At 41.8% G+C, this 21,677-nt stretch overlaps 2 protein-coding genes across 3 annotated transcripts in view; both read left to right on the top strand.

Annotated features, from left to right (window-relative positions):
• Positions 1-358: 358 nt before the first annotated feature.
• On the top strand, positions 359-811 carry PTH (parathyroid hormone). The gene is made up of 2 exons (XM_056116322.1): positions 359-444; positions 550-811. The coding sequence occupies exons 1-2, from the start codon at positions 359-361 to the stop codon at positions 809-811; spliced, it is 348 nt and encodes a 115-aa protein (XP_055972297.1).
• Positions 812-12,003: 11,192 nt separating this feature from the next.
• BTBD10 (BTB domain containing 10) overlaps positions 12,004-21,677 on the top strand; it is a 70,573-nt gene continuing 60,899 nt past the window's right edge. Inside the window, exon 1 of one of the 2 annotated variants that reach the window (XM_056115856.1) lies at positions 12,004-12,205. The gene's annotated coding sequence lies outside the window, so the exon portion shown is untranslated. The remainder of the gene's footprint in view (positions 12,206-21,677) is intronic. The other variant, XM_056115858.1, reaches the window with a different exon arrangement.

Raw genomic sequence — 21,677 nt, forward strand, 5'->3', positions numbered from 1 at the left:
ACGACCATCCTGTTATTCGTTGATTGCCTCGAGCAGGCCCCAGTAACGTCTCCTTCATCCTAGCCCTGAGATTTTTAAGAAAGTGCTATATTCAAGGCTTTTTAGGAGAATGAGACCCACCATTGTTACTGGTATTTGGCATATTGGGTACGCCACGGGGAGTTTGCCAGACTCTGCCATGTGGGCAGGCTACATTCGGTAGCCTGACAGTTTGTCCAAAGTAGGAATGAGATGATAAGATGTCATAATAAGATGTCGCGCGGCCGTGTGCCTGGTTATAAATTTTAAATGTAAACTACCATAGTTTGACATATTAAAAATATTCAAATTCTCTGTTTTGCTTTTTCTCTCAGAGAGGATGACAACTGCAAAAAACATGGTCAAAGTGATGATTGTCATGTTTGCAATTTACTTCCTTGCACAATCATATGGCAAGCCTATTAGGTAAATACTGCACAACTTATTCTGTGTTTTGTGGGCATGGGAATTTGCAATAGTGGCTTTGCAGGGAGTTAACGGAGTCGCTCTCTTCATTTCCGTTTCTTCTAGAAAGCGATCTGTGAGTGAGATACAACTTATGCATAACCTGGGCAAACATCTGAGCACCATGGAGAGGGTGGAATGGCTGCGGAAGAAGCTGCAGGATGTGCATAATTTTGTTGCCTTTGGAGCTCCCGTTGTTTACAGAGATGGTGGTTCCCAGAGAGCCAGAAAAAAAGAAGACAATGTCTTGATTGAGAGTCATCAAAAGAGTCTTGGAGAAAAAGACAAAGCTAATGTGGATGTACTAATTAAAGCTAAATCTCAGTGAAACAGTAGTGGCAGAGCACTGTGGTGGCAGGGCAGGATAGCTATCACATGCTGCTAAAGTTTTCAAATGCCATTATAATTACCAAGTGCCAATGTTTCCAAAAATAGGAAATTTTACTTGTAATTCATCACTAACCACATTAGCTGGAATTCTAATTATATAGTTCTATTTTATTCACTTAAGCACTGTTCATTATTGTTCATTATTCTATCTCTAGAGTTTATTCTTTGTAAAATGTGTCACTACACAATTTATAAAAAAGAATGAAATTGCACCTTTTAACTTCTCTTCCATCTTACAATGAAAAATAAAAATTTAATGATTACTATTCTAATTTAATGAAGTCTTTCTTTCTTACCAAGTCTTTTGACAGTGAGTAACCATTAAGTTGAGTTGATCATGGCTCAGTAGAGCAATGCAACAATGTTTCTTAATTGTGCATTCATATTTTAATATTTTCAAAATCACCCTTTTAATTTTACCAGGGTGACAGGCCCCCAAACATCTCACAAACTAGATTTCAACTTTGTTTATTTTAGGAGAGGAAATTAAATACTCAGTAAGGAAAAACAAAATGGTTTGAAATTTGAAGCCTTTGTACACAAAGGCTTCAAATTTCACCCACCACTGATCATACTTCTACTGTGGACCCTTAATTTTCTGCAATATAAAATTGCTTGTATTATTCAACTATAATTTTATTTATCATTTGGCAAATATAAATACCTATATGGTTCTTGTTTGTCATAAAATGTATTAGGCACAGGGCACATAATGGTTAGTAAAAGCATCACAGATCCTGTCTTCTTGGGGTCTATAACTTACTAGGGAAAACAAGCCTTGATTTATTATTAGCTATGATAAATTCTATGAAAGAAAGGCACAAGGTGTTTCAGAAAGGTGAAATCAAAAGTCCTCATATGTTTAGGTCAATTATGTACAGCAGAAATTTTGATGGTTATAAAAATGTTCTATATTCTGTGCAGTCCAATGCAATAAGCATACACATTTAAAATGTGACTTGTGAGCTGGAGGGATTGATAGCACGGTGGGTAGTTGCCAAATGGGTGACCTAGGTTCAAGCCCCAGAACCCCAGATGGTCCCCTGAGCACTATTAGAAGTGATTCCTGAGTGCAGAGTCAAGAGTAACTGCTGAGCATTGCCAGGAGTGACCTAAATAAATAAATAAATAAATAATAAGATGTAGCTTGTGGAGGGGGAGAAATATTACAGGGGTTATGGCACTTGCCTTGCAGAGTTGGTTTAAACTCTGGTTTAAATTCCAAGCACCATATATGGCCTCCTGAGCACCACAAGTAATCACTCCTGAGCACGAGCCAGAAATAGCACCTGAACATCACCAGATGTGTCCTCAAATCAAAACTAAATTAAACTAAAAAAAAAAAAGTAGCTTCTACCACTAAGAACTAAATAAAATCCTATCCATGGTATCAAAAAGTTCATGTTCAACGAGGAAGTCAGAGAGAAAAACAAATAATCATAATATTACATATGACTTGCTAATAATATGAGATACACAGAAAAGATAATGGATCTAATATAGGGGAAAACTTAGATGGAACTTCAATGGAACTTTTTGTAACATTAACGAATGTTAATAAATTTCTGCCATCCTAGTAGAATTGATCTGGTTTGGGTTGTAATGCAAAGAAAAAACCCTATTTTAGTTAAAGTAGAAAGGGATTCAATACATAATCATTGTGAATGCTAAAGAAAAAAGAATTTATAGTAAATTTTGAGAGCAGACTCTCAACAACACTAAAGAAACTGTTCTTTACTATCAGTAACTGAGTAATACTGTCCCAAGACTTCTCTGATCAGAGGACAGCCTCCTAGCCTCCTACTGCTTTTGTTCCAGAAATATTATACCAAGCATAACCCACCCCAGCAAAAATGTATATTCAGCACTCTGTCTCTGGATGCTTAGTCAATGCCTTGCAGTTGGAATCTTTCTAACACTTGCTTAGATAAACCAAACCCCATAATAGTGCTTGCCAGTAGGATTGAAGAACCTTAATATTAGGAATCTATCTCTTCTCTAACCTTAGCTGCAGAGAAAAATGCCTGAGTAGTCTTCTAAAAAAAAAACAGTAACAACAAGTCTCATAATGGAGATGCTACTGGTGCCCACTCGAGAAAATTGATGAACAACACGAGGACAGTACTACAGTGCTATATTAACTGATATATGAAGAGCTTCGGGGTTGGTGATGTATTTTTTAGTCCTCTTGTACGCTGTTCTACCGAACAGAGAGCATGTCTTCTTGAGAGATTTACAAGTAGCAATATCTGTAGCTTCTGATCTTTATGGGTTATAGTTTCACCCTCTCTGGGGATCCCAGAGAGAAAGAATAGGCCTAGAGGCTCTGGGGTGGACATCTGTTTAAAGGTGTATGAATGGCAACCATCAGGAGCATGTCAAAGTCACGGTCCTCCTGTTGTTCATCGATTTGCTTGAGCGGGCCCAGTAACGTCTCTATCGTGAGACTTGTTGTTACTGTGTTTGGCATATCGAATACGTCACGGGTAGCTTGCCAGGCTCTGCCGTGAGGGCGAAATACTCTCGGTAGCTTGCCGGGCTCTCCGAGAGGGGTGGAGGAATCGAACTCGCGTCAGCCATGTTGGCGGCGTGCAAGGCAAACGCTCTACCCGCTGTGCTATCGCTCCAGCCCATCAGAAGCATGGAAGCATGAAATGCCCAAGAAAAATCCCACCTGCAAGTTTGAGTTCACACGGAGAAGAATCCTGACTTTGGTGCCAGAAATTCTCCCACATTCCACCCCTTACCCCGTTTAGAACCCCAGAAAAGATCCCTTCTCCATATGCAGGTTAATACAAATACCCACAGCTCATTTCAGTGTCTCCTCAACTTTCACCTCCCAATAGTAGGAACTAGGTTAAAGTGGGAGCACCCCAATATGCAAATTAGTACAAATGAACTCTGGTGGTGTGATCTGACCAAGAATCAGATGCAGACACATATGTAAATAACTTGATCTGGCTGATGCCAAAATGGGGTGGAGCCATGAATGCAGTTCACCAGGATTATATAGGTTAGATACAGAATACACTGATTCTATGAGAACAATTTTCTCATCTAATATACACAATGATTGCTAACATATGTAATGTTTTATGTAATCAGTGATTAATGCATTCTATTTTAGGTTCCATGTAAACATTTACTATTTATTTCTGTGACCCTCTTTTGTTCTTGCTCAAGTAACCTGAACGCTCTGGTTCTTCTGCTCTGTTCTGATCATATCTTCATGATTTATGATCAGCTAGAATGGGTCACTCAGAGGTCCTGACTCGAGTTTCCTGCTTCTCTGTTCCTAACTTTCGCACTATAGTACTATTGTCTGAGCACACCCAAATACAGTGCTCTGCTGGTAAGTAAGAGACTATGGGGAAGTTATTGGCCATGCCTGGGTCAGAGTCATTCTCACATAGACTTTTAGCCAAGCAGCACATACTCAACTCAGCTACCGGTTTTCTCTGGGCTCATGTTGGTGTAATGACTCAGGATCAAGAGGGGTTAGGACTCTGGCAACCAGTGAAAAGGCCACTTTGATTCTTACTCTCTGAAAGCATGAAGTGCTGCAGTAGAAATCATGTTTGCAGAATGTGAAACAGAAACCTGGGAAATAGTTGGGGCAGATGAGACAAACCAATTCTTTGCTGAGCTTTGTTGCCATAGCAACGATGCCACTATGGTTCTTTGGTTTTGTACTTCTTTGGGGTACTACAAATTAACTGAACACTAGAATCCTCCTTAATGTATTTTGCTTCATATATTGTTGCCCACTCAGTGTTCAAGTATTGGGACAAGGAGTAGAATTTTCTATTGCACTATCTTGCAGCTGTCACTAATATAGAGGATGTCATTAACATAGAGATCATTTGGGGGCTCTATTTATTCTCTTCCAACAGGGAATTTGTCTGTTCCTGCAATATAAAGTACACATATGGATGCACACACACATACATAAAAATTTTATAAATATCTATTATTATAACATACAAATTTTATAAATTTGTTCTCCAGCTGCAATTTCCAATCACAAATATATCAAAATTAAATGTTAGTTTTAGAAAAAATTGTCATCTGTATCTGCTTCTGCTATACCTTGATATACTCTTTTTCTATGGTGATTAGGTTCCTTTAGTCTCTTCAGGATTTTTCTGATTATTTTGTTTTGAGATTACTGTGAGATATTTACATCTATGACTCTAACCTTATATGCCAATTGAAACTGAAAGAAAAATAAATGTCAAGTTTGTTCTAGGTGATTCCAATACTACTCTTCTCCCCTCCTCTCCATGCCAACACTACTTTTTTGTGTTTTTTGAGACACACCCACTCATATGGTCCCTTGAATACAGCCACAAGGGTCACTCCTGGTTTCTACTCTGGGAGCATTCCCAGCAGTGCTCAAGAGACTATTTGCAGTGTAAGACGTTGAACCTGGGACTTCTGCAAGCAAAGCATGTGCTTTAGTCCCTTAAGTCATCTCCCAGGCCACACTTCTTTCCCACATTTTGTTGTTTAGGATTTTGCTACTTCCAAGTGAGTTTTCTTTCCCTTTTACAGGAGATCCTTTAGTATTTTTTACTAATCAGTACTCTGCCATGACTATAACACCCAGGACTGGGGGCACCTGGACAGTGACCAGAGCTTAATTGTTGTCCTTGTCCAGCAGTAGCTGTGTCAAAGTTTGGGAGGTGATTGGAAAGTTCCTGGGTAAGCCCGAGTGTGAGAAGCAGCTGTTGCACTGTGCAGACCTTTGTGCAACTGGGGGACTTGGGACATGAGTGCATGTTGGCAACTGAGGGATGAACTCATAGTTAAGAGCCAGAGGTCAAGCATAGCTGCGTGTTCTTTGGTAGAATAAAGGTGACAAGTGTTCAGCAAATCTGAATGGGTCAAGGGTACACCAAAGATTATACCTCTGGTATACCTGTGTGCCAAGACCAAGCAGATCCAGATGGCAACCAGATGTGTGCAATCACCAGCTGGCATTCAAGTTCAGACAGGCTTGGAGAGGGCCAACTCAGGGATAATGATTGCAAATTCCTGGAGGCACCTGTGTTCCAGATTCAAGAGGTCCTTAGTGGCACCCAGGGCTTTCAGATTGCCAATGCCCAGTGTGACTATACTTCCCTGGTCATGTAGAATTGGGTGGTGGCTAGGGAAGACTTAAGTGGCTGAACCCTCAGCCAAAAGGCACACTCTACTAGGGAGCAATGCCTGCAGAGCGGCTTCTTGCTAACTGGCTACTTAGGAAGTTCCTACAGGCTTTCTGTATATAGAGATTTGGTTTGTTAGCAGTAAGATTTCAGGTGGACGGGGTTGGACTAAACTATTTGTTAGATGTAAGCAATCTTGATAAATGTCTTTGAATGTGTATCTCAGCCTCCAACTAATTCAGTTATTTTCTAGAGCACAGTGAAACTCTCCTCAGGAATTTGCCTTCGTATTTTGTTTCAGAGAGGATTGGGATCCAATATGGCATCCATAACCAAGATGGCTTCAGTAAGTGATTTTGACTTCTGTTTTTAAATTTTTAATTAAATTTATTATTTGGTTTTGGGGCTAGGCCTAGCAGAGCTTAGGGTTCTGTGCTCTGTGCCCAAGGGTCACTCATGGCTGTACTCAAGGGACCATATGAGTGCTGGGGATTGAACCCAGGTCAGTTACATGCAAGGCAGGTGCCCTACCTGCTAAACTATCTCTCTGGCCCTGGCTTCTGTTTTTATCTGATTATATCTTTCTTTTCTTTCTTTTTTTTTTTTTTAGTAAAAGCAGATTTGGAGGATTTTAGGAAGGGGAAGGAGGAAGAGAAAAGTCAGAATAATGTGTTCAAGAGAGAATACGGGCTTCTCCAAAGATGGAGAGCATCCCTACACATACCCCAGCATTAGATATGAAAGCATGAAACTACATATCTCGAGAGGGTAGATGCCAGTGATACATGTGCTCAGGTGCAACATGTACTTGGCCATGTGGTCATAAGCAGCACATGTGCTTGGGCAATATATGTGTCTATCCTATTGTTCTTGTTTTAAGTATAGGATTGTAGGGTTGGGATATCAAGTGTTTTGACTTGATTCCTTCCTGTTCTCCAGGACAAAGTCCCACACCTAAAAGTTAGAGGTGGGGGCTCAGTAAACTGTGTTTAGGACTTATTTCTTATATGTCTACTCAGGTATCACTCCTGGTAGGGCTTATGGGGCAATATGTGGTGCCAGGGATAGAATCTGGGTTGGGTGCATGCAAGGAAAATACCTTGCCTGCTCTACTATCTCTCTGGCCCCTCGATTACCTCCTCTTCTTTTTTTTTTTTTCCCTTTTAGGGTCACACCCAGCAATGCTCCCAGAGGTTACTCCTGGCTCTGCACTCAGGAATTAGTCCTGATGGTGCTTAGGGGACTATATGGGATGCCGGGGATTGAACCTGGGTTAACAACATGCAAGGCAAACGCCCTACCCGCTGTACTATCACTCCAACCCACCTCTTTTTTATTGATGACATTGTGTGCTTTTTCTTTGAGATCACTGATAATGATTTCTGGTTTTTTCCATTCTGTTGCTGAAAATTACTACTTTAGCTCCTTAAATTTTATTTCAATGAATTCTTTAATTTTTTGATCAATCTTTATTCATTTATTTTCCTATCTATTTAGTTACATCGCTTTATTTTTTCATTATTAATGGTGCTTCATGGGTGCTAGGGTGGAGCTCTGAGTTCTAGGAGATGGTGCTAACGGTGGAGCCCTGAGTTCCAGTTGGTGGTGCTTAGGGTGGAGCTGAGTTCCAGGTGGTGCTACCATTAATATGTTTTATGCTTATGACTACTGATTTCTGCACCTACTTCTATTTCTCATCAGGACCAGTGGGCTCAGATATAGGCTCTGAATTCTAACCAGGGTGGGTGGGAGTCAGGGATTGTTGGGTCATATTGAGACCTCCTGGGTTTTCAATAGGTGGGAGGGAGAGCAAGAGGCGTTTACAGAAGCAGAAGAATGGGTGGGGATCACAGTCTAGATTTAAAGTAGAGGAGCAAGGAATGTAAGAGAGCAGAGGAAAGATGAGACTGGCAAGGCTGTGGTGGATCTTCATGAACAAGGTGGGTTTAGGCATCTTCTGGTGGTGTGGGGGCAACAAGCAGAAAGGAGCTCTGTCAATAAAGATGAGCCTATACGTGGATTTTTGACTGCACAGGGTCAACACTATAAAAAAATCTACACCTTTACAATCTTGAATTATTTTGTTATTTGAGGAAGGATTGAGTAGCCCCTACCCCCAGTGATGGTAAGGGCTACTGCTGGCTCTGTTCTCAGGGGTCACTTCTGGCAATGCGTAGGGGATAATATGGTGCCGGGGAGGGAAACAGGGTTGGCCACATGCAAGTGCCCTAACTCATGAATTATTTCCTAGGTTCAGGGTCAGCACTTTTTGTTTTCCCTCCCTCCCTCCCTTCCTTCTTTCCTTCCTTTCTTCCTTCCTTTTCTTCTTTCTTTCCTTTTTCCTTTTTTTTTTTGTGACACCCAGAGCTGTACTCAGGCCTTACTCCTGTCCTGGGTCAGCGCTTCTGGCAGCCCTTGAGGGACCATATTTGATGATAAGGATCAAACCTTGTCAGTTGTGTATAAGGCCTTACTCACTGTACTATCTCTCTGACCCTGAGGGTCAGTAGTACTCTTAACCCTGGGTTATTAAAAGGTCAACTATAATTTCTCTTTTCTCTGACCTCCCAGGGCATTCTATTTTCTTTTAACTCAAAATAGTTTTCCATTTGTTATTAAATTATCCATCTTTTTTTTGGGGGGGGTCTCACCCGGCGATGCACAGGGGTTACTCCTGGCTCTGCACTCAGGAATCACTCCTGGTGTTGCTTGGGGGACCGTACGGGATGCTGGGAATTGAACCTGGGTCAGCCATGTGCAAGGCAAATGCCCTACTCGCTGTGCTATTGCTTCAGCCCCTAATTATACATCTAACTGTTATCAGCAGAATATATATATACTCACAGGTCTGAATCTTCCTGGTTTGACCCTGGCATTGCATATGGTCCCTTCTGAGAGGAATAGCCAGGAATAGGCCCTGAGCACTACCAAATGTTATTCAAATCCTTCTCCCACCAATATTTTAAGAGTTCGCTTTTGCATTATTTTCCACAGTTGGGGGACATCATACATGTCTTCATCTTATTTCACTTAACATAATTCCTCTAGGGTTTTAAAATACAATAATCTTATTTTTTTTTTCATGGGGCCACACATGGCAATCTTTCAAGACTTTCTCATGGCTGTTTGCTCAGGAGTCACTACAGGTGGTGCTTGGTGATCATTTGTTGTTCTGGAGATTTAACCAGGTTCAGCAGTATGTAAGGCAAGTTCCTTACCCCTTATACTACTACCAGGCCCCTGTAGCACTGTAGCACTGTCCTCCAGTTGTTCATCGATTTGCTCGAGTGGGCACCAGTAACATCTCCAATGTGAGACTTCTTGTTACTGTTTTTGCCATATTGATTACGCCACGGGGAGCTTGCCAGGCTCTGTCGTGCGGGTAGCCCCTAAACTTTAAAAAAGTGCATAATATTCTACTATATATAAATACTACTGCTTCTTTATTAAATCTATTATTCTTTATTCATCCATTGATAGACATGTAGGCTGTTTTCTATCTTGGCTTTTGTAATGCTGCAATTAACATAGTGCATATATCTCTTTGTGTTATTTAAGTACATAGAAGGGAAATAGCTGGACTACTATTGCCTTTCTTTTTCTTTTTTTAGAAGTCACCATACTGTTCCCCATAAAGGCTGTATCAGTTTACCTTCTTACCAACAACATACTACGATTCCCTTTTCTCCAAATCCTTGTATCCCTTTGTATTCTTACACAATGTCTTGATAAATTCTGCTGAACAGATTGTGACTAGAATATAGTTTTCCTGTACCAATTATTAAGTAGGTGCTACTGCTCAGATTTTGTAGTTTAAAAAAATATTCAGGTTTTAAAGGTAAATAGGAATCTAGGTCTGTGGTTTATTATTTGTTGAGCAAGCATTCAACCAGAAGTCTCTCTTATACTCTGCCCTCAAACCATCTTAACATGCCATGTAGTTCAATAGTAGATCACCAAAGTACCTAAGAATAGAATAATAAAACTCCAGGTCACTTGAAGCAAAGTAGAAATGGTTTGACTAGTTGTAACAACGTTTGGAATAACGGTTCCACATTTCAAAAAATCATGAATTTGTCCGGATATTTTTCTAAATGTTTCATGGAAAATTATTCAACTTGTGTATTACACTAAGCAGAGTACATAATAGGCACACGGTGTCGAGGAAGACTAGGATATTCCCAGGGAAAGTATAAAGAACTAGGGGCTGGAGCAATAGCACAGCAGGTAGGGCGTTTGCCTTGCACGCTGCCTACCCAGGTTCGATTCCCAGCATCCCATATGGTCCCCTGAGCACTGCCAGGAGTAATTCTTGAGTGCAGAGCCAGGAGTAAGCCCTGTGCAACGCCAGGTGTGACCCAAAAAGAAAAAAAAGAGTATAGAGAACTAAATAAAACCACGGAATATAAAAATATATATATGAAAAAAATGGCTAATGTTGAAAGGATGATTTGTACAAACTACATAGAACAATCCCAGACTCTTTAAACTGGGATTAAAACTAAGCCTTTTGTTTTAATGCAGGAAAATGACAGACCACACTAACCCCAATTTAAAACCACAGAATCACTTTCATTTTTGGCTTAGAGAAGAAAACTTTGATAAAAAATCAAAAATGATTGAGTTTCTGCGGTTGTTTTAACGTTTGAGGTAATACTCATGGTGTTAGTTTTTAATTTCTTTCCTTTTACTTGAGTCCGAGGTCGTTCCCGGTGGTGCGGGGGAACCAGGAGTGTACCCTTTGAACTTTCTCTGGCCCTCCATAAGATTATTTCTTTAAAAAAATTCCTATTAAATTGCCATTCTTACGTAGAAAACTTTAAGGATAGTGGCAGTCTCCAATTTGGCAGAATATTGGCAATAATTAAGTATATTATGACGATAACTTCCGTTCTTGGTCTGATTGTCCTTGAATGAGGCATGAGGATCGTTATTCTATATTACGCTGCTTAAGTACTCATTTCCTATTGGCGTGGAAAACACTTTATCACAGGTGGAAACCAGGATATTCTCTCGAACCAAAAAGTGATTCAGTGTGCTTCAATGAAGTTCTTCCAAGCAAAATCTGTTTTCGTAGCATTGCTGAAACCAGGTCCTCTTCTTGGCTTCCTTGGCAACGCCCTGCCCACTGCTCAGAATTGTGCAACTCTTACTCATCCTTCAAGATTTAGCTCAAGTATCGCTTTCCAGCGGAGGCTCCCTCAAAGGGAGAGAGGTGGTCACTCCCAGCCTCGACGAGCAGCAAGGCTTTCCAACTCATCGGGTGAAGGAAGTGTCCCTATTCCGGCGAGTTTCACCCCAGGGCGAGCTTGGAGGGCTGCGCAGCGGCCACACCTCCCCGGCACAGCCCCTGTGAACAGCCCAGTTCAACGTCGGGTTCGCTGTAGGCTCAGGCTGAAACAGAGTTGAGGGAAAGAAACTCTTACTTGGCGACCCCGCTGCCCCCACGGAGCAGGAGCTCATCCCCGTCCAACCGCAGGCGTTTCAGCCGGCACGCGGGTTCCCGCCAACCCAGCGTTTAAAAACAAACAGCTGTGCGCGCCGGCCACCTGAGGGGGTGCTCCCCTCCGGCTGCCTCTCCTCAACCCGCAGCTGTCAATACTCCGCAGCCGAGCCGGCTGTGCGGGTCCCGGTATCGCACAGTGGAGGAAGAAATCGATTTCCCAGAGCCAACGAGGGGCCCACAGGTATTTCTTCAGGAGACTGGAGAGACACTCCGCTTTTTTTTTTTTTTTTGTCTAACGGTGACAGAAACCCACGGGAAAACGTAGGGAATCAAAGGCTTGGGGGAGGGCTGGGCCGAGAATTAAGCCGGGGATTCTGAGCCGACGTCCGTGAGGAAAGGCACCTGTCAATCGGCCGAGGCAAACCTGAGGCTTTTAAAAAGCCCACAATGAAGCTCTAGCTCCCCAGGCAAACCTCCCACTCCGCGCCCCGCCCACTCCCGGGGCAGTGAGCTTCCATTCTCGCGAGAGCACAGATCGCCTCGCTACTTCGGACTGCTGACTCTCGCGAGAAGGAGCTTAGGAGCCGGCCTGCAACCTGCGGGCGGCACGGGGAGCCGCTGCCGCGTGAGTGGCGGCCAGCAGTCACCTCCGAAGGGAACCAGTGGGCAGGAGCGGAGGTGTCGCTGGCACTGGCCACTGCATAGATCTTCGGTGACCATTCAACGGGCATTACAGGTTCGGGGGGACTAAGCTCAACCGGGGGACCGAAGGTGGGGGCGGCGCCCGAGGCTGGGCTTGGACGGGGGCGAATCTGGGCGAGGGAGCCGAGTTGCTATGGGGGAGGTCTGGGAACCTGCTGGGAACCGTGGGTGGGATTCTGGGCGCCGGCCGCTGCCACCAGTTGGGGTCGTCAGGGATGGACTTGGGTTTCGGGAGTGCTGCTTTGGGGGTCGGGAGTTCCGAGGCCTCTTCCTCAGGAGTGGAGGCGATCCCCTCATCCCTCCTTCGCGGCGCGGAGTCGCCCCCGTGCCCCGCCCCTTTTCTGTCAGCCTGGGCTGGAGCCAGACATCCCACGGAGGACGCATCACAATCGGGGATTCGGTGGCGGGTAGTCATCGTTTGGGGGCAGAGGAGTGAGATTTCAAGAATGTGTTGCGTGGTTTTTAACGTGCTGCCTAACAGAGTCGTGCGTGGCAGAGCGTGTTTTGCCCCAAACTTGCTCCCGGGAGAGCTTCAGGCGCGAGTCATCCACTCCCCAAGTGTTCCCGGGTCCGGGTTGCCCGGAGGTGAGCCATTTCTTAGTAACCGGAGAGTGTGGGGGCGATGTGGCCGTCCTCGGGCCTCCGAGATATGGTACTTGTCCTCGGTGCTCCTCAGTATTGTGGGTCCGTGATGAAAAAAAGTCACTAGTCCGGACATGCCTCAATTGATAGGTTAATGGAACCTCAGCGTAACCTCAGCTTTTAGTTGATGGGGAAACTTTTCAAAAATTGTGAGTAGACGACTTGCCTTTTATTTAAAGTAATATTATCGGACCAGCTCAGTATACTGATTTTCATTTGGACAACTTGGAATAAGTGAGAATAAGGAATGCAACCATCAAGAGTTTTTGTACTGCAGAGTCCATCCTGGACTGAGGTTCAAAGCTTTAGAATAAGGTTAGCATTTGAACAGAAATCATGAGGCAGTAAAAAAACTTGGGAAGGAACTTGAGGGTGAATTAAGACTGTAAGAAGTGTATGAGCTAATTATTGGTGACAAAATGCTTTAAATTTCTCCGACATTTTGAAGAATTTTTAAAAAACTTATGAGAAAGTGGGATGGGAAGTTCTGAAACACGGGAGTCGAGATAATAAACTGTAGTGTTGAGGTAATAAACTATAGAATAACATCGCTTATAGTGATGCTTTAAATGTTTGTACACTATTTCTGAGTTTTCACCCTTTTCTTATTCCAAAAAAGATTTCAGGTGGACTTTTGGTCTTCATCATGTGGTCTTTCCACCTGTGTATATGTTTTTTTCTTTCTCATTGTTTCTTGCAAGCTTTGAAAAATAGTGTAGCATCAAGGAAGGAAGTAGCTTGTCAGTAAAAATTGCCCACATGAGAGCTGATTCCTGCCAGTGATCCCTGAACACAGCTAGGTATAATCCCAGATCCACCCCTCCCCCCCCCAAAAAAAAACAACCATGAAGTGGACCTTAGGGAGAATAAGTGTGGAAGGTCTTTGATGGAACTAAGAATAGGAGAGTAGGGGCTGGAGAGATACTATTACGTGTAGGGCAATATCCTGTATGCAAATCACCCTACTTTATCTCTCCTATGCACCACTGGTGTCCCTGAGTGAAGACCCAGGACTAATTCCTAAACTTAGGTGTGGCCCACAAAAACAAAACAAAAAGATGATAGTATGCTAAGTGAAGGAGAGTTGATAAGGAATGTTAAAGCATTAAGTAGCTTTTTGTCTGCATTTTGCAGAAGAGCCCTACCTTTTAAAATTTAAAATTTATCATAGCTTATGCAAATTTATACTGTATAGAATATTGTCCCTTTGTGTGTGTGTGTATATGTGTGTGTGTGTTGGGGCCACACCCAGCTGTACTCAGGGTTTGCTCTTGGCTTTGTCCTCAGCAGTCATTCCTAGTGGGGCTTGGGCTACCCATGGGGTGCTGGGAATCTAGCCTGTGTAGCTGCATGCAAGGCAAGTGCCTCTCACCCCCTCTACCTTCTCTCTCACTCTGATTATTGTGGGTTTTTTTTTTTTTTTTTTTGGCTTTTTGGGTTACACCTGGCGATGCTCAGGGCTTACTCCTGGCTCTGCACTCAGGAATTACCCCTGGTAGTGCTCAGGGGACCATATGGGATGCTGGGAATCGAACCCGGGTCGGCCACGTGTAAGGCAAACGCCCTACCTGCTGTGCTATTGCTCCAGCCCCTGATTATTGGTTTTTAATTATGATTAGTTTGGGAGTTTGTTGACTTAATTTCTTTCCTTTTAGTTTAGTCTTCTCATTGCAAACTAGTCTAATACTTTTTCCTCTTTGGTACAGGAAATAAAACGTCTTATGTTTGTGAGGAGTTCCTGTATTGAGAGTTTTATTATTTATTTTTTGGTGTTTGGGCCATGTCAAGCAGTGCTCAGGGATCATGTGCTCTGTGATCAGAATCAACTTGATCACCATGTTTCCTTAATGATTTATGAAAAGAATAAGCTCTTTCGGCAGTCACTTTCCTCTTTCTGTCCTCTGAGAAGCTTTTGCAAAGGGAAAGGGGTTAGGTGAGACTAACAGAAGCAATGGAGTATGTGCTTGCTCAGTGCCCTCTCCTTGTATATTTTAACTCCCAGTTCTTAGTATGTATATTCTTTTTTCTTTGTGGTAGCTCTAGAGTTCTGAGTTTCACATACAGTTTTAGGTATTAAAAAGCTTTTGTTGCTTTCATATATATATGCATACACACATATATTCCTTGATTCTTTATAAATAGGGAAAGCTAAGAAAATTTATTAGGGTTTAAGCTGTGTTGCATTTTCTAAATTGGCATGCTCTGATTTACTTTGGCATTCTTGAAACTCAGACCTACCTTGTAAGGTAGCAATCTAGAACTTAGAGATGGAAGGTAAGCAATCAGGATTCAAAAATATTGCTTTTGGGAAACAAATTAAGAGGTTGGTAAGTGTAGTTGTGGGCAATGGGAATACAGTTGGAAGTGTACTAGTTTGTTTTTTTTTGGGGGGGGTTGGGGATTGCACACTCAGTTGTGCTTACTCTTGACTGCAGTGATCACTAATGGTGGGATCAGGGGACCATATAGGCTGCTGGAGAGCAAATCTGGGTCAACCGCATGCAAAGCTAGCACCTTACCTGCCTGTTCTATTTCTCTGGGCCTGAAATTGTACTTGTTTAAAAAAAATGTCAAATATGTGACCTTTGCCACCATTGATTTCTCAAAGATGCTTTCAAGAAAAGCATCTTTGTCCTTACTAGCTTACTTATGTTTTCCTGTTTAATAATATAAGATAATCTGATTACTTGGTACTATTTTTATCTTTATAGGTTTTAAAAAATCCGGGTTTTTTTTGGGTCACTTGATGATGGTCGGGTTGCCTTTTGGCTCTGCACTCAGGAATTATTCCTGGTGGTACTTGTGTATCGGGAAGATCATATGAGGTGCCAGGATCAAACCTGGGTCTGCTGTATCCAGGGCAAGTGCCATACCTGCTGTACTATCTCTTCAGCCCCATAAAGCTAATTTTTTTATCATTTAGTATTTGGTTGGTTGTGAAAGACTTGTCATAGTCAATCATTGATGAACTTGATTCAGAACTGTGTTAGCACTGTCTGTAGCACTGTCCTCCCGTTGTTCATAGACTTGCTCGAGCGGGCACCAGTAACGTCTCCATTGTGAGACTTGTTGCTACTGTTTTTGGCATATTGGATACACCACGGGGAGCTTGCCAGGCTTTGCCTTGCGGGCGAGATAATCTTGGTAGCTTGCCAGGCTCTTTGAGAGGGGTGGAGGAATTAGACCCTAGTCGCCCCAGTGCAAGACAAAAGCCCTATCTGTTGTGCTATCGCTTCAGCCCTACAGCAGAACTGTGGTAGTATTAAATAATTTAATAAAATAATAATTTGACTTTTTGTTGTAAAATAATCCTTTATTGAAACAGTTCCCTTTGTAGTCCTTAATTAGAGGGCATTCCATTGCATCAATGTTATTGATATGAGGATGGGATCTATCAACTTTCTAGCCCTCAAAACTGCGCAGGATCATTTTTAGAGATCCAGAAAGCTCCCCTTCCCTTCCCTTCTCCCTCCCTTCCTTCCTCCCTCCCTCCCTTCCTTCCTTCCTTCCTTCCTTCCGTTTTTATTGAAAATGTGAAGGGAGAGAAAGAAGAAATAAGAGTTTGAGAGATATAGAGACAATCAAAGAGACATAGAGATAAGCGAGATACAGATTCAAGGGAGAATACAGGTTTGAAGAGCAAACCTCCAGAAAGTTTCTAAGTCTCCAAAGATCTTTGACTTTATTTTTCTTTTAAAGAAATAGTGACATTTGCATCAAAAGCAATATTTCCACTATGCTGAGGGTTTCGGAGATAAGGACAGAAACTTCATTGTGGGCTTGTTTATTCTAATGGCTAGTCTCACCTTAATTCTTAGACCCAGTCACCGGTTGTCTTGGCATTGTCACCACCAGTGGGGAAGTCAGTGACACATTTTACTTTTGCTCCCAAGATTGGACCCCTGGCTCTATCTGCAAATTTCTTGAATTTGGTTTTAAAATATTCTAAACTTATCATGTTAAGCGAAATGACTCAGGAAGAAAGGGTTAGATATAGAAAGATTGCATTCATCTGGGGAACATAAAGTAACAAAATAGGAGACTAACACCCAAGAATGGCTGAGATTAGTACCAGGAAGGTATATGTGCATTATTTATATTCATGTACATGTGCCATTGTTCAAGTTACTGAGCTCAAAACATTAAAGGGAAGTTGTTTTGTTTTAGGGCACACACAGCTGTGCTCAGGGTTTTTACTTCTGGCTCTGCACTCAGGGATCATTCCGGTTGTATTTGGGAATCATGGAGTGCCAGAGACCTGAGTCGGCCATATACAAGGAAGATACCCCACTTACTCTATTATAATGAGTGTCATTTTAAATGAAAAATCGTAAGAAATCATTGTTTCCCCTGTTGAATGCTATTTAATAATAGTGTGAAAACAGTGATTTTAAAATTATATAAATATTTCTTAAAAATTATTAAGCATTTTTAAAATAATTTCTTTAGCAAAGATGAAAATGGAACTATAAGCCTTGACCCGGTAATTATTGTCAGGCATAAATAAAACAATTTGGATCTTTAGCATGCCACAGGTTTTTTACTTTGAAAATTTAGAAGAAAATTTGAGTGTTATAAACAGATGTAGTACTATACATTATTCTCTGAGCTGGTGGGGTGATTGCGTTGCACTTGGCCGACCCAGGTTTGATCCTAGGCACCACATGTAGTCCCTGAGCACTGCCAGGAGTGATTCCTGAGGGCGAAACCAGGAATAAACCCTGAGACCTACAGGGTGTGACCCCTCCCCCAAACCAACCCCCCCCCCAAAAAAAAACCCAAAGAAATGAACATTATTCTTTTCCTTTTCCCTCCTCCCTCTCACTTTAATTTTTTGTTTGTTGGTCTTTTTACCACACCTGGCTATGCTCAGCACTTCCTCACTCATATCTCTCCCCTTACAAATCATTTCTGGTAGAGCCCCGGAGACTATTTGATAAACATTTCTCAGGACATATTTTATTTTACTCACTTTTCTTTTGTTTCTGAGCCACACCTAGAGATGCTCAGGGGTTACTCCTGGCTCTGCACTCAGGAATCACTGCTGGCAGTGCTTGGGTTACTATATGGATGCTAGGTATCAAACCCACATTGGGCACTTGCAAGGCAGGTGCCTTACCCGCTATACTATAACTCCAAGGACATGATTTTAAAAGGGTACTTATCTCACAAAGTATATGATACCTACCAAGTTTAACAGTTTATTCTTCCACATGTTGTAATTTTTTCTACGTTTCATTTTATCACTGGTTACCGTTAAAAGTAATAAATCTTAGACAAGTTAATGTGTTAAACATCTCAGATTTATCTTGGTTTTCTTATACTACTAATGAGGTTGAATTCCCGCCTTTTGACCTCTTCAGTATTCTTTAAAAACAGAATGTGACTTCGGGGGCTGGGTTGATAGTACAGCAGGTAGGTGGCTGACCCAGGTTTGATCTTAGGCACCCCCATATGGTACCCCCGAGCCCTGCCATTAGTGATCCCATAACTCAGAGCCAGAAAGAAGTAAGCCCTTAGCATGGCTGATGTGGCTAAAAAACAAAATAAAAACAAAAAGCTTCTTCATACACTTGCCCATTTTCCATCACAGTGTTCAGAATTTTGTCATTAATTTTGTTTTATTAAAATGTTTAAATTTAAAAATTTGATCTTCTGTAATTTGAAATTGAAATCTTTAGCTTTTTGGAAGCCATTCTGCAGTCCTAATTTCATTCCTAATTTTCACTAGTCTTTTTTAAGAATGTTGTTTGTTTTTGGGTCATACCCGGTGATGCACAGGTGTTACTCCTGGCTCATGCACTCAGGAATTACTCCTAGTGGTGTTTGGGGGACCATATGGGATGCTGGGAATCGAACCCGGGTCGACCACGTGCAAGGCCAACTCCCTACCCGCTGTGTTATATCACTCCTGGAGCGTTGGCCTTGCACACAGCCAGCCTGGCGGAGCCTGTTCGATTCCTCCACCCCTCTTGGAGAGCTCGGCAAGCTACCGAGAGTATCTTGCCCGCATGGCAAAGCCTGGCAAGCTACCTGTGACATATTCGATATGCCAAACACAAGTAACAAGTCTCAAAATGGAGACGTTACTGGGCCCGCTCGAGCAAATCAATGAACAGTGTTTTTTTTTTTTTTTGTTTTGTTGAGAATATTAGTATAAAGAGACTGCACTTAATTATTTCTTGTACTAACATTTGTTGGTTTGGTGGGACTTTTCTTTTTTTTGTTTGTTTGTTTGTTTTTGGGTCACACCTGGTGATGACAAGGGTTACTCTTGACTCTTTGCTCTGGAATTAATTCAGGGGACCAAAGGAATGCATGAGATTGAATCCAGGTCAGTTGTGTGCAAGGCCAACACACTACTATTGCTCTGTTTCCTTTTTCTTTGTTTTTTGAGGCTTGGAAATTTTTCTCCTATTCTGAGTTTGATACATATTTATTTAGATTTTATTCTTATAATCTTTTGTTTCTACTTTGAATATTCCAGTAATTTTGTTGTTTTGGGTTTTTTGGTCATACCCTGCAGTGCTTAGGACTGACTTAACTCCTGCTTCTGCACTCAGGAATCACTCTTGGCTTTTCTCAGGGAACTGTGAGCTGAGGGAGGATCGAACCTGGGTCAACTGCGTGCAAGGCCAGCATCCTATTCGCTGTGCTATCTCTGGCCCAGGTTTTTGAGCAGTTTAAATTGGGGAAGATAAAATGTAAGGAAAGAATAATTCATAGCCAAACAGTTTTTCAAACCTATCTTTGAATCTGCCTACCTTCTATCATTTGGTTGTTTGAAATGCTACAACTAACATTTCATTTTCTGAGTATGTCATTTTGATGAGTTGTGTATTAAATTTCAGAAATAATTTAGTATTGTTGCTGGTGGCTCTCTAAAGTGGGGCGTGAGGGAGGTAGACTCCAGGATAGAGTCCTTCCCTCTTTGCTGGACCCAACAGGCCACCAGGGCTAAGGGAAATGCCAGGTCAGTTTCAACCTTGGCAAATGCCAGGTCAGTTTCAACCTTGGCACAGCATTTTAGGTCTCTCACGGAAAAGAATTTTAGGAAGAGTTGAAATAGTGAAGTAGGGAAATTTTTATTGTGTGAGACTTGCTTAGAAATATGTGAGAGGAGAAGATGAGGGGAAAATGTTTTCAAGAGAGAACACGAGTTTCTTCAGAGTGGAAATAAGCAATGAAACATACAGACAAGTGAGATTACTATTTAAGGGAGAATATAACATGAAGAGCAAGGAAGGAGCTTTTATATAGTTCTTCCAATTTTTTTTTTTGCCATGAGTTTTGCAAACAAAGATTAATCTGATGTTTGTTACAGGGAAGCCTTGTGCTGCAGCTGATCTCATAATCTCATCTCTTGCACTGTTTATATATAGTCTCTTAATATCTCAGGTTCTTCTGTAGCTTCTTTCTGAGGGGTCCTCCCTTTTCTGGCCAGATTTCTGCCTCTGGGTGGTGCCATAGTTTCTCCTTTTCAGAGAACTCAGGATTTGTATTTCAAAGGGATATGGTTTTCATGCCCTTGGGCTACTTCATAGTTTGGGTATCTCTTCTTAAGTTTTATTATTTCCCAAAAGTACTTTTAGTCCCGCTCCCCCCACTCTCGCTCCTGACACTTTGGTGGGAAAAAAAAACTGAGATTTTTAGAGATGTGTTGAGCCCTAATTTATTAGTCATTTGAGCTTAGACAAATATAATCTCTTTAAACTATTTAGTGCTCAGGGTTTATTTCTGGCTCTGTACTCAGTGATCACTTCATGCGGGGCTCAGGGTGTTGGGGGTTGAATCTAGGTTGGTTGTGTGCAAGGCATGTGCGGTATCTGCTGTACTATCCTGTCCCAATTTTCTTTTAAAAAAGGAATTATCTTTAATAAAAATACCTTATTTGTAGGGTTGATAATGTGAGGTAATAGAGGTAACATGAAAAGTCATTTTGAGACACTTTAGTTTAGATGCTAGCTTACTCTATCTTTAGCACTGTCCTGCACTGCACTTAGCACTGTCCTCCCAGTGTTCATTGATTTGCTCAAGCAGGCACAGTAGCGTCTCCATTGTGAGACTTGTTGTTACTGTTTTTTTTTTTTTTTTTTTTTTTTTTTTTTTTTGGCATATCGAATGTAAGGGGAGCTTGCCAGGCTCAGCCGTGCAGGCGGGATACTTTCAGTAGCTTGCCGGGCTCTCCAAGAGGGACAGAGGAATCGAACCCGGTAAGCCACGTGCAAGGCAAACGCTCTACCCACTGTGCTATGCTCCAGCCCTACTCTATCCTACTTGAAATAAACCGCAACTAAACCTTACTTTAATTCATTTAGTACTGTGACATATCTCTGATGTTCTGTCCCTCTGGTAATCTTCCCAAAGGAGGGAAACTTGTTCTTTCAGGAACCTATTCTGGTATGTATTTGTTATTCTTTATTGAAAGTATTTAATGAGATGAATAAATTTGACACTTTAAGTTGCTACTTAATCTACAGTAATATATATAGTATATCTGTCACTGTCACTGTTACCCCCATTGCTCATTGATTTGCTCAAGCAGGCCCAGTATGTCTACTATTTATTTTTAATAAAAACATAGGGCCACTGCCCCTTTCCTATCCTTCTCTCTCTGGCAGTTCTCGGTTTGATGTTTAGGGTTTATTTGATGCTGGTGATTGAACCTTGCACATGCTTGGCATTTACTTTATCACTTGAATTTTCTCGCAACCCAACTTTCCCTTTTAACAATAAAATGAAAGTGCATTTGAAATGTTTCAGTTAAGATATTAGTAAATCTTCTAGTTATATTCCTCTACTTAAAATAAACTGATGATTTAAGTATCAAAACCATATAGTGACTCAGAAGTCACATTTATCTG

The sequence above is a fragment of the Sorex fumeus genome, unplaced genomic scaffold (assembly GCF_029834395.1).
Source record: "Sorex fumeus unplaced genomic scaffold, SorFum_2.1 ptg000030l, whole genome shotgun sequence".
Taxonomy (NCBI): domain Eukaryota; kingdom Metazoa; phylum Chordata; class Mammalia; order Eulipotyphla; family Soricidae; genus Sorex; species Sorex fumeus.